At 35.7% G+C, this 16,350-nt stretch overlaps 1 protein-coding gene across 2 annotated transcripts in view; it reads left to right on the top strand.

Annotated features, from left to right (window-relative positions):
- The first annotated feature begins 900 nt into the window (after positions 1–900).
- The window catches only part of LNPK (lunapark, ER junction formation factor), a 38,944-nt gene continuing 23,494 nt past the window's right edge, over positions 901–16,350 (top strand). The window contains exons 1-5 of one of the 2 annotated variants that reach the window (XM_009947436.2): positions 901–927; positions 2,200–2,241; positions 3,433–3,620; positions 6,944–7,002; positions 10,299–10,339. In XM_009947436.2, coding sequence (XP_009945738.1) covers positions 901–927; positions 2,200–2,241; positions 3,433–3,620; positions 6,944–7,002; positions 10,299–10,339 — 357 coding nt within the window. Of the gene's footprint in view, positions 928–2,196; positions 2,242–3,432; positions 3,621–6,943; positions 7,003–10,298; positions 10,340–16,350 lie in introns of both variants that reach the window. The other variant, XM_086465365.1, reaches the window with a different exon arrangement.

Here is a 16,350-nt window from a genome sequence, read left to right as displayed (position 1 = left end):
ACCAATTCTCTGTTCAATGATTTTAATTTTCAGCTAAGTCTCTTCTAGGTGGCTGCACTTTCAAAGTTAACAGTGTATTTTTCCAGACAGTGGCAGCTTCTAGTAGTGATAGTGCTCGATGTTTATAGTTACTGCTAAGGAATGGTATGCAGAAAGGCTCTTGCTTATACTTGCTCCTATAGAAACCAAGGTCACTGCTAAATGTTGTGTGGCACGTTGAAGTGTTGTAAGTAAAAGGGTCACACTTGTGGGGAGGAGTGGACAGGACAGGTGACCCAAACCTGACCAAGAAAGTGTCCCATTCCATATACGTCATACTTGGTATAAATCTGAGGGATCACAAGAGTCAAGCTCTTCTGTGGCTGGCATCTGAGGAGGACTCTGTCTGTTCTTCTGCCTTTGATCCCAGTCTGTGCATTCCCGAATCCAGTTCCCGTCTGCCTCTGAGTCTGGTCTGGGACTTTTCCCAGTGCCTGCCCTGCAGCATTAGTGGTGATGTGATCGGGGGAGGTTTGATATTTGTTTTGTATATATTTCATCGTTTTCTTATTAATAGTGTTATATTTTCCTTTTATTGTTATTATTTCATTAAAGCTGTGTTAGTTTCTTTTTTCCCGAACCGTAAGCCCCTCTCTCCCTTGTTCTCTTTCCGTTCCCCTTCTGGGAAGGGAGAGGGGTTAATAAAGAGCATGTGTCAGTCGCTTGGTGGCCAGCCCAGCCTTAACTGGTGACACTAGGAAATGGCTTTATGTGGTATTTTGATTCCTTTTAGATAGTGGAATAGATTAATGAATCTTGGACTATGCTGTTAGATTGCTCCTAAGTGCTTAATGCTTCACTTCTAGCTGTGAGTTCTTGTAGAAGATTGATAATTCTGCCAACATTTGTCCACAATTGAAGATGGGTGGATTAATTTCAAGATGGAGGGTAAGTAAAATTGTGTAACAGTATAATAATCTTTAGTCTAGAAGATGGGACTATGTAGGGCGTGTTTCTTAATGCCTATTGGTTGACTGTTAATGCTGTTTGAATGTTAATGCTAAACTTTTCCCACTGATGTGTCGCTTAAAAGTCCAGTAGTGAGACATAATGACCAAAAATATTCTCTGCCAAATCCCTAAACTGTGAAACTGTGCAGCTGTCGTTTATTTCCTTTGCAGTACCAGGCCTGGCACTAGTTTGGCTAACTTACAAAAAATAGAGTTTTAACTCCTTCTGTAAATCTAAATAGTTTTGCGGTGCTTCATCAGGATAGATACAGCAGCATCTGTGACTTGAAAGGTTGGTGACTATTGTAAGTCAAAATGGACACATTCAGAATATTATTTTGTGTCTGTTTTAACAGATATTTTGGTAGCTATGGATGCAAGTCTTTCTTCCTAACCATTTTTATTGGCTTGAATATTGTTGAATGGTGTACTGAATTTGAGGAAGAGGCATGAGGTTTTTGACTACTCTTCTGACAGGTGTGAGTTGTTTGAGTCTAGGTTTGCCTTTGCATATTATCAATTGATTTCAGAGCCTCCCATAGGAAACTCCTTTAAAGGCAAAAGTTTTGGTGAAATGTAAGCTTTGTGTGATAGAAAGTAAGTTACTTTCATGGGGATGCAGTGTGGGCTGTGGTTTCTGAATTTGTGGCCTGAAGGGTGAGGGGAAATAGTGGCTTTATATTTCTCAGAAATTAGAAAAGATTCCTAGAAGGTGGGTTCAAAGTTGCTCCTAAATGGAGTTTTACTGAAGATGATAATGCTTACTTTCAATTGCTTGTAATTTATTTAGAGCATATGTCTTTGTGTGGAATGAATAGTAATAAAAAGCTTAAGTTCTCAAGTTAGGGCTTCCGGTGTATATTCTCTTTGTTTTTGCCTATGCCTGCCACTCATCAATTCTCTCATTGTTTTACTTCCCATCCACACGTCTGTTATGTCTGTACATGCTTTATAGGTTTTAATCTTTTGTGGTGTAGGAGAGGAGCCTTCAGTTAATAGTAATACCAACTGTAAAATAGTGATTCATTATAATCACTTCTATTTGTTACTATTAAAATAGGAAATCTTCTTACCTTTATGTAAAATAGATAATATATTAATCTATTATGAACATGTCTTTTTGTTAGGAAACTGATAATGTACAGTAATCCTCAAAATATTGACTTTTTCTTAGTGAGAGTAACTTCTTCGTTCTTTCCCTTGTAAGCAGGCAAAGCCTTCCACTGTAGAACTATTAGAAAAAATTGATAAGGTATGTGTTTGCTTTTTGGTGGTTTTTTTTTTGTTGTTTAGCAATATGCGTCGTTTTTGCTGGCCACGTATTTCTTTCACATTAGGTAAAATACTGTCATGGAATTTTAAATTATTTTGATAATTATTCCAGTTGGATGTACTAGAGATTTTGAGTTTCAGAATGGACTGCTACTTTTTTCCCCTTGCTATTAGTCATTTAAAAAACCTCATACTCTAAAATAGATAGTGAGAAACTACAGTTTAAATATTTATTTAGAGAGCCTGAAATGGGAATGAATGGGAAGTTGGGTTGTACACAATTTAATTATAACTAATGGCTAAACTCCCATGTAATGGAAAATGTCACTAATGCAAAGTTCCATTCATCAGGCTCATTAGAAAAGCTTCAATCTATGATTTTAAGTGTAAGAGTTGTAACTGTAGTGGTAGTAAGTAAGGTCAGGGGCAGAATAACTGAATAGATGGTTCAATAATCAATGTGATTTTTTTTTTTTAGCCAGCATTTGTGACAGATGTCTGTACTCTATGGGGAAATTAACTGTTTTGAAATATGCTGTTGATATTTTTTGTCTTCCTTTTAATGAAAGTGTGAGTACTCCTGTTGTCACTTGAAATGCGATCAAAATGGTAATGTAGCAGAGCATTGCTTGGTCGCATTATTTTGCCAAAAGCATCATTCAAATGTTCAGGATTTCACTCTTAATGTGGGGAAAATACTGAAATGAAAACATGTGAAATGGAGAGATTTCAGCAATTTCCCATATTAGTAGACAAGTATTAGAAGTGTTTGAAATTCCACAGGTACCTGATGAAAGTTTCAGGATGCGAAGTGTGATTGATAGTGATTTATGTGATCATAAAGACTGCCATTTGTAAGAGATTAGCATTTTCCAGTTGTCCTAAATACACTAATGCATTACAAATATGAAAAAATGCTGATTTGTAATATTTCTTCCCAATAGCATTGTGCTTCTGCTAATACAGTGCAAGTGGCCCATATCATAACCTTGATAGCGTGATGTATTTATGCTATGAACGTTATCTTTGGGCAAATGTTGTCATTTATCAAGAAGTTGCTTGACTTTTCTGATCAAGTATTGATATGGCTAACTTTAGCAAACATTTAAAGGCAGCTTAGTAAAATCGCGTACTAATTTCACTAATAAGGTTGAACCCTATTTATTTACAGGAAATACAGGCATTAGAAGAATTTAGAGAAAAAAATCAGAGGCTACAGAAACTATGGGTTGGAAGACTGCTTCTCTACTCTTCACTTATTTACCTTATCACCTGCTTAATTGTATATTTGTGGTGTCTTCCTGATGAATGGACAGCAAGGTTGATTATGACAGTTCCATTTTTTGCATTTCCATTGATGTAAGTAAATATGCTTTTTTTTATAACTGCTGTCTCTGATAAAAGGAGTTGGAAAATATATCTCAGCAGGGGTTTGGGTTTGCTTTTGACAATCCTTGACTTGTCATAACTTGCTGATTTTTTTTTTCCTTTTAAAATAAAGCCAAGTAGTTAGGCGGACACTTTCTTTAAGTGAAATGTCTCATGGGTCTGGGTTTAGTGTAGAACTGAGTCTTACCATCAAAAGATACTTGGCTTATCGAAATTATGCTAGGGCTAGAGACACCTGTGTCTGAACAGCTGCAAAGTAGTGTAATTTAAGCTGAAGAGTATTGTCTTGGGTTTTATTTCTATTGCTATTTGGAAAAGTAAGGCTACTATATGAAAGTTGCCTAAGGTATGTCACCTGTATGTAAAATGCAGTATATAAAATTGGGGGAAAAAATACATGAATGAATGGAGAAACTGACTTTTATGTATTAGGTGACTTAACACAAAAGTGACTTGAAAGGTCATCAGCCTAAGTATGTTGAGGACTAGTTTTACATAATTAGCTGATTTTCTGCAAAATCATTCACTGTTTTCTTCAACCAGAAAATATCCTAAAGTCACTGGATGTGAATAGGAGAAAGTATTGTCTAATTTCTTGTTCCACTGAGCTAATTGGCTGCCCATCCTCACGAGTGGCTTTTGTTTTCTAAGAAAAATAATTTTGTAAAAATGACAAAATGGGCTCCTACCTCACTAAACAGCTGCTTCCCTGCCTCCACTTCCATCAGAGCATCAAGGAGGAGAAGCAGCCTGCTGAGCATTTTTCCTACCAGTGGGAAGCACAGTGCATTTACTAATTTGCTGAAATGAACATCGTAAATACTATCCATATTTGTACAGCATCTTTGTATAAAAACACGAATTGTCAGTGTCCTAGCTTTAGACATGAAAGGCAAAGTCAAATGTATAAATATTTAAGGCTTTGTGAGTTTGATTACTGTGGGTCAGCATAACATAACATGCAAAATACTCGAAGATGCTTTTTGTATGTCATACTGTGTTATGCGTAATGTACTAATATGCTGCTGTCACGGAGTCCTGTGGAGAAGATACATGGGCAGCAATATCTTGACTGGAAAGGATTAATACAGAAATTAAAGCTCAAGTTAAACTTTGGCAGCAATATGAATTGATTTTATTCTTAAGGACAAGGATTTGAAAGTCTTTGTCATTAGCATGTGAGGCTTGCTTATGCCAACAGGGGAGGCTTGTAGAAGAGGAAATATTACCAGCGTCCTTTCGCTTAGGTGCATCAGGATTAGTGTTGAAATGAAAACTTGTATTACTGAAGGTGATAGCTTCTAGCACTGTGGTGTGGCATTCATCAGGCTCAAACATAGTTGTCCTCAAATTCTTGTTTTGTTTGTTTTTTTTTTTTCTGAAAGGTGTTTTTCTATAAAATTCTGAATTAGATATTGGGTTACTAACATTTAGGATTAGGCTGTTGTTCTCTTACGACTTGCAACTGTCTGATTTTTCTCTTAAGCTATTCCCCTTCAGCTTTTTTTGGCAGATATGAATGGCAAGCAACTGCCAGCTTGTCTTTGTTGTCGGTCAAGAGGTGACTCCATGCTGAATGCCTGGTGCCACCCAGTAATAGCTCTAGAGATTTTTCAGTCCTAGTCAAACTGGAATATGTCTGCCTTTTCCAGATTGCAGTCAGTCACCAACTTACTTCTGTTTTAGGTCATTCCCTCAGGGTCTCAGCAAGTTACTGATGCTGGTAGAGTGAGTTAAGTTCTAGGAATCAGCATCCTTAATTTTAAATGTATATTGAAATATCTGAGAAGTCAAAGAAATATATTAGCATGTTAGAAGGACGCTCTTCTTGAAATGATTTTCATTTGAATTAGATTCTGTTTCATCTTACATGTTCTGATTTTCAGGGAAATACATTTTTGTAAAAGTGGTCTGAGATGGTCTGCTATTAAACTTTCACCTCAGTTCTTAAAGAGGAAATGTTTTTATTTCATGAAGTCCTACCATATATCTGTTATCTTAAAATGCAGCTTTAGGTGGAAGACTATTAAACATAAAGTAAAAAAGAAATAATACTTTTGCCTGTGTAACAGAGTCTTTAAGGCAATTCAAACCCAAATTATTTCTTTTTTTACTTTATGAAGAGACACATCTTGCATTGTGTAAGTGGGCAAAGCTATTTGTATTCTTACAGTAGTTATTACAGCACACCTTTGAATGTGGAATAGTTAAACTTTCTCTGTTTCTCTGACTTTGGATAGGTTACTCTTTCTTTCCAGTTGTCTTGTTGAACTTACCTAACTCAGGTTGTGATGTTAATACTTGAAAGCATTTTGAACAGGCAGACATTATATTAACGCAGAAGATGTTCTTAAGAATTAAGTCAAAACTCTATTTGAAATTTTACAGCCTTTTGCCAGCTTTCTTAACACTAGCTGTTATTTGGAGAATCTTTATAGAATTTAAGAATTTACTTTTTTTCTGATGAAACTTTGCTACTTTAGGCTCAGCATTTAGGAGAGTTTTGGTTAAGATGCTTGGAAGGGCTTGAAGTATGAGATTTGCCAGTTGGCTTAGGCCAAATACCTTGCCAGGAAAAGGGTTAACTTAATAATTATAAGCAATTCTAAGCTTTAAACCGAGTGAAGTTGTGATGATTGCGGAGAGACCTTTCAAATGTGTAATGATCATAGATCAGTTTTACTTTATCTTAGGCACAGATAAACTGCTCCATTGTTTGAGCTAAGTCAGCTGAAACCCTACAGAAACTGAGTGGATTCAGAGCTCTTTAAAATTGCCAGGAGTCGGGTCAGTTAACTGTTTGGGAGAGCATTTGTACAATAGCTGTATCTCATGGCTTTCATTGATATTGAATTCTTCCCACAAATCTTCTGGGTCTTAATTTTGGGCCTTAGCTAGTAAGTTTGGTTTTCTGGATAACATGTGTCATAAATTTATCAGATAAGAAGTGATGATGAAGTAATTTTCAGTTAGCTGCACATACCTTGATTTTAAAAAGTTCCCACTGAACATTTTAGCAAGCCGTGATGTTACTTGCTGCTCCTTAGTATTTCTACCTATAGTAATACTTGGTTAAATTTTAGACAGGAGGATTTTATTTAGATCAATGTTAATGTCTTGTTGACAATTGCTAATTTAATTTGTAGTTTTCTATACATATACTGTTTGAAGATTTCTGTTTTGTATTCACAAAGTTAAAATCTCATCTGGTGAGTCTTCTGTTTGCTGAATGACTTCAGAAATGGTTACTGTAATATATTTTAATTAATATAATTCTTCTTTCTGTTTTAAAGAATCTGGTTTATAAGAACACTGCTCATTTTTTTCTTTTCCAAAAGGACAGAAAGGAATAGTAAGTATTTTTTCTGTCTCTTTTTAGAATATGGAACTAGTTGGGAATGATGCTTGCTATGAAAATGTAAATATTTTGGATAATTTGGCTTCCAGGAAAATACAGTTGCCTTTTGGTTGATGCTGGAATGGGTGGCATTAGCTAAACTGTTGTTTCTACCACACAATTCTTGAAAGAACAGGAAGGAAACTGCTTAATCTTTCACTTCACTTACAAAATTGTGGTAACTTTCTCCTGTCTTTGCAGGCTTTGAGGTGTAATGAAATAAAATGTAGTGTAGAAGTAGGAGTGAGGGAAAGGAAACATAAACAATAGTAGTAGTTCTCTTAATACTTGCATCTTAAAGTATTCCAGCAGTCTTAATCTGTTATCTTTATGTATAAGAGAAGAGATTTATAGCAGGCGTATTTAATTTTATTTGTCAAGATAGCTTTTCTCTCCCAAGTTCTCCAAAGTATGCTTATGTTTTCCAGAGTGGAAAAGGGATAAGCAGGTGGTTTTGTGCTGTTTTGAGGGTGAAGGACAGTTGGGAATCATGTAACAAAACCAAAAAGTAATACAGGTGTTGAAATTTTATAGAAAGTTGTTAAAGAACATGCAGATTCATTCTAATGCAAAATTTTAAAAACTGTATCTGTGGCACTTGTCTGCAATAGTTAGAATTCATTTGAGACTTTCTTTGAAAGCAGTCCAGCCTGTAACAATATCTCATGGTGATGTGAGCAATAATACAGGAAAACCTCAATGTTGCACTATGTTTTATGACTTGCAGAACAACATGATGTATTTAATTTGTGACAGCTTACGAGTTAAACATCGCTTTTGGAATTTTTCTTAAACTTAATGTTTGCATTTGATATGCAAGCATAGGACATACATTTTTATGTAGAAATAAAATTGTCCATATATTCTATGGTGCTATGTGATTCATTTCTAAGGTGAATATATATTTGCATTTCATGGCTGGATAAGAAAAAAAGTGGAGTGTATGTTTTTCTAGGTTGCTTAAATGTCTTTATTGCTGTTTTTAGCATACAAGGAAGTCTGGTGCTTCTGTTGAACCTGTGTATAAAGAGTTTTAGTAGATGTTAGAACATGCCAAAAGGAATTATTTCCACATTGTTCCAGAGATCGGGTAAAAATGGACTGGTTTATCTCAAAGATAAAATTTCTGTATTTGGAAAAGAGAAATCAAATGTGCAGTGCAAAAGTTACAGCGGTAAAGCAGGAGAGAACGTAGTTGAGAGTGTAAACTGGCAACTGAGTGGCTCGGAGCTAGCCTTTTATTCTAGGATAGGTTGATAAAACACATTGAGTCACTCCAGATGATTGTTTAATGCTATAAAGCTCTATGCTGGATAACCAGCATACACCAGTTTTGGGAACCATGCTCTGAACAAGAAAATTCCTAGTGAGACACTAGGAGAGGTGATGTAAAGCGATTATGGAATTTCAGTTTTTCAGACTGGTCAGACAAATAACTGCTGAGGAAGATTTAGGCTGGTTTGTCCCAAAGTGTGGGGGAAAATAAGCGAGGTATCTTGCAGGTATTGACTTCTCTAGTGTGAATTCTTTTTCCTGTACATTTAATTAAGATGAGATTTATTGGTTTCTCGAGAGTACTTCGCAGTAATTGCCATTTGGCCACATTTGAAGGGGCAGGTGTTTCATAACGTTCTTGTTGAATACAGGAGGTAAAGTGATCAGAAACAAATGCTCACACTTAAATTGGTGGCATTGCTTTCTGGGAGGCTATGCTTGAAGATGTTCTAGACATTTCTGTACCAAAAGCAGCTTCTCTCTTAGGAAACTTAATGGCTGACCATATTGTGCTATTAGTTTGGCTGCATGATACCATACTGCATTGCAGAGCATTTCCAGGTGTTAATCTGTGTGGGGCTACATGAGAGGCTGTGTTCTAATGTAAATGTAAAATTTGGTGATATATATTTGAAGATGCACAGTTCCTGGAATTGTCCATCTTTTGTGGTCCAGCCCAGTGCTAAATGTGGTCCTGTTCTATGTCCTATTTGCCTTAACTAAAAGGGATTGTTGTAATTACCCTTTCATTGCATAAATGTTCAACTATGTACATTCCCAGTTTTAGTATTTTGTACATTTAATAAAGTGGTTTATTCTATCAAAATGGGTTTCTGCATTCTGGAAAAGTTCAAGTGATTGTGCTCCCTTAATTTCAAGTAACAGTGGTGTTCCTGAAGTAATTGTAAAAAGTGTGTATAGCATACTTTATATATGGGGGCTGGAACTAGATGATCTTTAAGGTCCCTTCCAACCCAAAACATTCTATGATTTTATCATATAAATAAAGATACAAAAAAAAATATGTGGTTTGGTGGGTTTTGGTTTTGTTTCTTGTAGTTCTATGAAGCTTTTTCTTTTTTAAAAAAATGGGTACAACCAGCTATACCTTACAGAAATTGAACTGCTGCTGTCCAGTAGAGGTGAGGTGAAGTTTTTTTTGTTAAACTCTTCTTGTTGTGGAGGTGGTAGTAGAAAATGGATTTATCAAGAGAGTATCTTCTATATTAGATGATGGTTTGTTACAGTGAGTTTTCCACAAGTGCCAAGGTGCAAGCATTGACTTAAAGGAAAAACCCGTGTGCATTTGACCTTACTTCTTTCCCTTCCTTTTAGAAAGGTTAGGTGCTGTGCCTACTAGGTGCAACAGAGTCTCTTAACATTTAGTAGTAAAATGACCTTCTGGTAGCTTTTCTTACAATACTGTGTTGGTTTTTTTTTTGTGTGTCCCCCCCCCCCCCGTAGTCTGAAAGTATTGAAAAGGTGAAATAAATTGAGATTTGAAGCTCAGAATTGACCTGGCATTTGAAAATAGCATGTGTTAAGAGGCTTACGTGAAATACTGAAGCCAGCAAATCTGGTACTCAGATATATTAATACTTAGACCTCAAGCTTTTTTCTGTAGTTTGACTCATGAGATTAAGTGTATTCGGTCCATTGTTGTACCAGTTTTAATGTAGGTCAAAGCAGGGCACTGGCTAGAATTGATTTGCTTAATGAGGAAATGGTACATAACTTTTTAATAGTTATAACTGTAAAGTGATAAGTGGGCTATAGTTTATAAGCAGTTTCAACATTTAAAATTACTTATTTTCACATAAAAACTTTATTTTATGCAAAGTTTACTGATGTTGTAGGATTGGTGGTGGTCAGTGCGTAACTTTTCCTGATCTCACAGGGCAAAGTCAATGTTTAGTGTGTGCTGAAATTATCTCTTATTTGTATTTGAAAACTAATGTATGATGTTCTTCTTTTAGATGATGCACTGGAAGATTTAAAATCTCAAAAGAAAAAAATAGTAAGTAAAACTTGAAGAAAAGCTAGCTGTCATTGTCCACTGAAGGATTTTTGCATCTTTACAAGTTGAGTTTGATTGTTACATATAGCTGAAGAGTGGAAGGAGGTGAAATTACCATTCTTCTGTTTTCATACATTTTTCTGGTACCGCACAAGATTTTCTTTACCCCAAAATTACAAAGGACTGCATATGAGAATAAATTGTCTCCTTGTAGTTTAACTTAAACCTACTGTTTTAGTGTTGCTAGATCTATGTAAAGTAATTCCATTTTGTCAGAAAATGAAAATGTAAGCTTTAACCTACTCATTGCTGACTACTACTTTAGGATTATAAAAAGTGTTAGATATTGCACTGAGGGCAACTATATATTTAATCTGTTACTTAATGTCTTGTTCATAAGTAGTAAAAAGGACTTCCATCTTGTCTGGATTCACTTTTTCATCAAGTAACAGATTATTGTTTATATCTTAAATGCCTCAACTTGTTTCCCATCCTCCTCCATCTTATTTTTGTACTATGTATTTCTTCCATGACATTCTTTCCTCTAAAAAATTTATCTTGTCATGTATCAATCCTATCAGTGGTCTTGAGGTCACCCATTTTGTGAGCTGTGTAGATGAGTTAACAGTATAAAACTGGTGTATGCCAGGTATCTACTTCAACTGGATCAACACTTAATCTCTGTAAGACAAATTTAAAATGGAAAAGGTTCAAAGTCTTGGATAACTTGTGCTCTTTGCGGAGTTTGTAACACTGAAAGTTGTTTCCTCTACTTAATCATTCTGTAAGGAAGTTCTGTTTACTTATGATGTTGGCTTAATCTCCTGCCTTGCAAGGCAAAACTTAAAAACCACCACCACCAAAACACAACCCCTGCCCCAACCAACCAAAACCGAAACACCCTCCCCGCCCCCCCCCTCCCCCCCAACTAAACAGACCTTCCTCCCCCCAAAAATTCCTAAAGTTGTATTACGAGGCTTTATTGTTAATAAGTTTCCCAGAGTGTTCACCTCATGCCTTCTGGATTTTGCCATGGTAGCTAAATTAGTAGAAAACCCACAACAAAGGTACCGAAAAGCGATCAGGTAAGAGTCTGATGTTATATGGCCTTTACAGGGGAAACAGATTTCACTGGTCTTCTGCTCTGTTTTTATTGCTTTTAAAATGTAGGTGTAAAAATTATAACCTGTAACCTAATTGTGTTACTGCCCTTTGGTAAAGAGGATTTGCTAGTATTTATATCTGCTAATCTTTATATAAAGGAATCTATTAAATGGAAGTGTTCTTTGGTTGGAGAGGTGATAAAAAGAGGTTGGAGAGGCTTATGTTTCCTGAAAATGAAATAAATGAGTATGACTACTATGTTTTTAGTTTTATTTTATGAAAACGGCTTAACTGAAATTAATCTCTCCAATTTACATAGTCATTGGATAGCTTTGGAGGGAAAATTCTTGGAACAGAAAAAGTGCAATGGAGAACAAGACAGCTTTTGGAGCCTTAAATGTAAGGGCTTCCTTGTAGTTTAAGTTTATTTTTCTGTAATCATGAAAATCTTCATATTCTAGAATGAGTAATGCTGAATTTTTGTGTGAGAAGCACTTATTTAGAGAAAAGGCGTTTAGTCAGGGGACTACAATTCCCTACTTTGGGAACTGATGCTGTTGAAATGATGTTAAATGCATATTTTGCATATGCAGAAAATCAAAGCAACATATTGTAGAAGAGCAGGCAGTAGTTAAAAATTAAAAAACTGCATGAATACTTTGTGAACAGTATAGAAATTGTAGTGTAACTATGGAGAGTTTAAACCTGGAAGTAAAAATTGCCATTAGTATATATGCATGTCAAGCTTTAAAGACAAACTTCTAAATATGATTAGTAAAACAGAGTTGTGGGAAGTCCAATAACCTATAACTCAGCTATTTTTCAATCTGAGGGAAATAAAAAGTCCATGATTACCTCCTGATCTTGTGGGTGTCTGGTTCAACAGAAGCCTTATTGCAGCCTCTTGAATCAGTGTGGTGTTGGTATTTTTTACTCAGAAAATTGACTTGGGAGTTTCATTATAGTTTAAAGGTATTCAATTAAGCATTAAAATTAGATCATCATACATGAAACCTACCATGTTGAAGTGAGCTTAAAGTGGATGCAGGTAATGAGACAGAACATAATTTGTGTTTTAGATAAAAATACTCATAAAATTGCCTTCTGTAATAATTTGTTTTGATAATATTCTGATTTTGTGGGGTGTTTTATTAACTTCCTTACTACTATCTGTGGCTATGAATAATTGTAGGAACACCTACTTTTCAGAAACAAACCAAAAACCTTTAGCAAGTAAAATAATGGGAAGGGAGGAGGGAGAGGATTTTTTTCTCTGAGTTTGCAAATAGGATTAGTTACTAAGATATATACACTGTGATCCTCAAAGTAACTGGGATAAGTAAATCATGTATTTCCTGTTTATTTGTAATGCGAATTGTTGTCTAGGCACTGTCAGCCTGCTGCAACAGCTATGGCTTTCACTTCATTGCAGCTCAGCTGCCCAATTGCTGGAGAAATCTTATATTGAAAACAATTGTCAGTTTGAAAAATGTTACAGTACTTGTGTTTTACAAGCATGTGGTCCACCTTTTCTCTAGTGACATTACTTACATGCTGAAGGGTACCTATAATGGAGTAAGCTCCTTGTTTACTAGATATAATGCTTTGGCGGTTGTGCAATGAGCTGCTCAATAGAAATTCAGTTCTGTTTGAAAGGCTTCTGTCTTTGGTAGCATAATGACATGGATATTCATGTGGGTAACATACCTGACAAACACAAATATACATAATTCATCTGGAAATGCCCATTAATATTGTTTATCCTGTACTTCGACTCAAAGTTTGCGTAATACTTATTTTCCACAGAACTGACTACTTTTCTAGCGAATGCTCTAACACATGTTGAGTGTTTCTTTATGGATTGCATAGGGATTAAGTTCATTAGCTATAACTGAGGCACTACTTCAAGATACAACTCTTTCCCCCCTTGATTGTAAGGGATGCTCTGGTTGAGTTTGTGATTGTGTAGCTGTAATTTTGGCCTTAGAGTTCTCAGTTAATGAGGATGTCAGCCTGAGTGTGTGCAGATGAGGAAGTTCAGAGGGTTAAGCACATTAAAGCAAGGGCACAGGACATGTATTAAGCTGCTACAAGTAGGAATTAGTGGAGACTTTACCTGGAGCAGCAGTCTTAGAGATGGGATAATTCTTAGCTTGAGGACAGTGTCGTGAAGATAGTATAGTAATTACTTTGCTAATGTTAGAATTAAACTTTGCTGAAGTTTGCTCAGCTATTCTATTGTAATAGACTGAGTGTAATATTAGACTTGGACAGACTTCCTAGCCATTTCAGATAAGAATTTAGAAAGTCGTGTCTGTTAGTTTTCCAAGAAGAAAAAAAGTCTGATTTCCAGGTTGCCTTGGAGTTGCATTAATGGAAAAAATGCAGCATATGAATTTTGTTATTTAAAATAACTAGTTTAATGAACTTTGTACCTTCGGCCTTCCAAACTTAGAAAACTGTGGGTATTTTGATAACCTTTACTATGTTACCAAAAACTCTACTAGGCATTGGTTGTTGTGTAAGCCTGGTCTTGTCTACCCAGTATGTACTAGAGTACTGCAAATGTGCAATTGGAAGCTCAAAATATGGTAAAAAATATTATTTACTAATCAAATGAGCAATTTCTTTCATAGAACAGTTACTTTGACTGTTTACTGTTTGCGTGGATCTGTCCAGAGGACACTTGATTATTGTGGCTTAAATGATTTATTTTATATTCTAAGGAAACTTTTGCTCTGTGTACTGGCATATCTTATATGGTAGACTGAAATCAATCTTGTGGCTTTGTGTGAACGTAAAGGAATACCTCTCCATAATTGCATTTGACATAGCAAGTAATTCAATTTAAGAGCTCACGTGGTAGTATGGTGAGTAAGTAGTTTGCACCGTGCCAATACTTGAGACTTCCAGTTGCTAAATCACATTTACAAGAAGCTTAAAATAACTTACTCGTATTACTTTTCAATATAGGCAATGGATGTCATTGCCACAGGAATTCTGTTTGGTTGCCAGTTGGAAAGGAGGCCATCCATGCAATTATTCATAGGAGAGAATGTAGTACATGACCATGCTTCTTTATTAAGATGTGGTTAATTCCATGAAGTAAGTTTGAAAAATCCATGATTAGGCTGGTGTTAACTTTCATAGTGACTTCACTTGTGATCCTGGTTACTCAGCATTTAAGCTTGATAATAATAGTCTATGAATTAGCCCTTGGCAGAAAGTAGGAAATGTTTTTGTGGGAAAAGTTCTGGATCTCAGAGAAGAGTATATTATGGAAAAAGAGCAGGAGGTGTTGAGCAATTTGCCGTGTTAGCGAGCTGGTGTTCAGCACTAGGTATTCCAAGGTTATGCTTCAGGATGGCATATAATCCAGAAGTCAGTATGTTGATTAGCATTTATAAACGAGCTTGCTGTGGCAGTGCACCAGCCACTTTCTTCTGCTGTGCAAATATAGAGGTAGTGTTTAATTTTTACGCAGGCCCTTGTTTGCTTCTAGTAATTATCCTGATTTGCTTAAAAAGTAAACTTTGACCTGTTTCATTCCTTATTTGGTGTTGTCAGCCAAATTTCAATTGCCTTTTAGAAAAATGTATCCTAGCAATGAAACAATGAGAACTGCAAATGTGCTTATAGAAATCTTGCTAACTTCTATATATTTTCAAGAAATGTATAGCCACTTGTGAAACTGAATTCCTGTTCAGATTCAGCTTTACTAGAATTATAAAGCTGTATATGAATTTCAAAATACGAAGAGTAACTTGTTGAATTATCCAATAACTTTATAATGTGAAGAACTTCGACATCTGAAGCTTGCGATGAGAGCTAAATTTTTCCATTTCAAATAGTGTTACTGTTTTTGCAAAAACTATATATCCACAAATAACTGCCATCTTATCTCATACTGCTGTAGCAAGAAGTGTGTTAGATAAGGAAAGTGTCAAGTGATGGAGCATTCTGGTTTTTTTTTCTGTTCCTAAAGGTCACATTGTCTTGCAGAAGGTTATTTCTCACTTTCCCGTGTGGCTCTGAAGACACTTGCATTTTATGTTCATTGATATAAAGTAACTCTGAGGGTTTTTTTTATTTTGATCTGGGGGCCAGATATTGATACTGACTGTTGACACTTCCCCAATTTGCAGCTTCACCTCACTAACCTTACCTCTTCATATAAAGGTCTGCTTTATGTTTTTCACTTTTATAAGCAATAAATACTTTCTTTTTCCTATTAGACCCTTAACTCTGCACTGTGTGGCATTTGTTTTATGAAGTTAGTGGGTTAACTCCAAAGTCCTGCTGAAATACAAGTTTAGGAAATTGATTTTTACTTCCCTCTTCACTCCCTTTTGTTTCAACAGTCCTTAATTAACAGTCTGGATAGTATTCTGTGCCTTAAACTTCTGGTAGTGTGTGTAGGAGTGAGTGTTAAATGGATACTGTGTATCCATTCAGTAGAGTGAATTTTATTTAGCTTCTGAGGTCTGTCTAGTGGTAAAACCCCTACAAGGTCTGTATATGCAGAATGGTTGGAACTTTAGTTTCTGACTAGCAAAATAATGGCATGAAAGTCACGTTAACCTGCACCATTTGTTATTATAGCAGTGATAAATGAGTTTGAGGGAACTTAATTTTTTGACCACTGACCTTTTCAGTTTTGCAGTTTATACCAACAGCAAACTTAAGAACAAACCAACCCCTGGCTTTTAGTTGGACATGGCCATTAGTCAGCATATCTAGGAGAAAAGGTCTGCTTAAGATACTGTAAAATGCTTGATAATTTCTATACATATTAGCTATTTGTCATAACTTCAACTATCTCCATCTTAAAGTTAAGCTGCTTCTGATGTTGGCTGTTAACCACTAAAATGATACTTTACTAGTGATTACTTTGTTAATTAAGCCCA

The sequence above is a fragment of the Leptosomus discolor genome, chromosome 5 (assembly GCF_034619465.1).
Source record: "Leptosomus discolor isolate bLepDis1 chromosome 5, bLepDis1.hap2, whole genome shotgun sequence".
Classification (NCBI taxonomy): Eukaryota; Metazoa; Chordata; class Aves; order Leptosomiformes; family Leptosomidae; genus Leptosomus; species Leptosomus discolor.
This window is presented reverse-complemented; position numbering and strand designations above follow the sequence as displayed.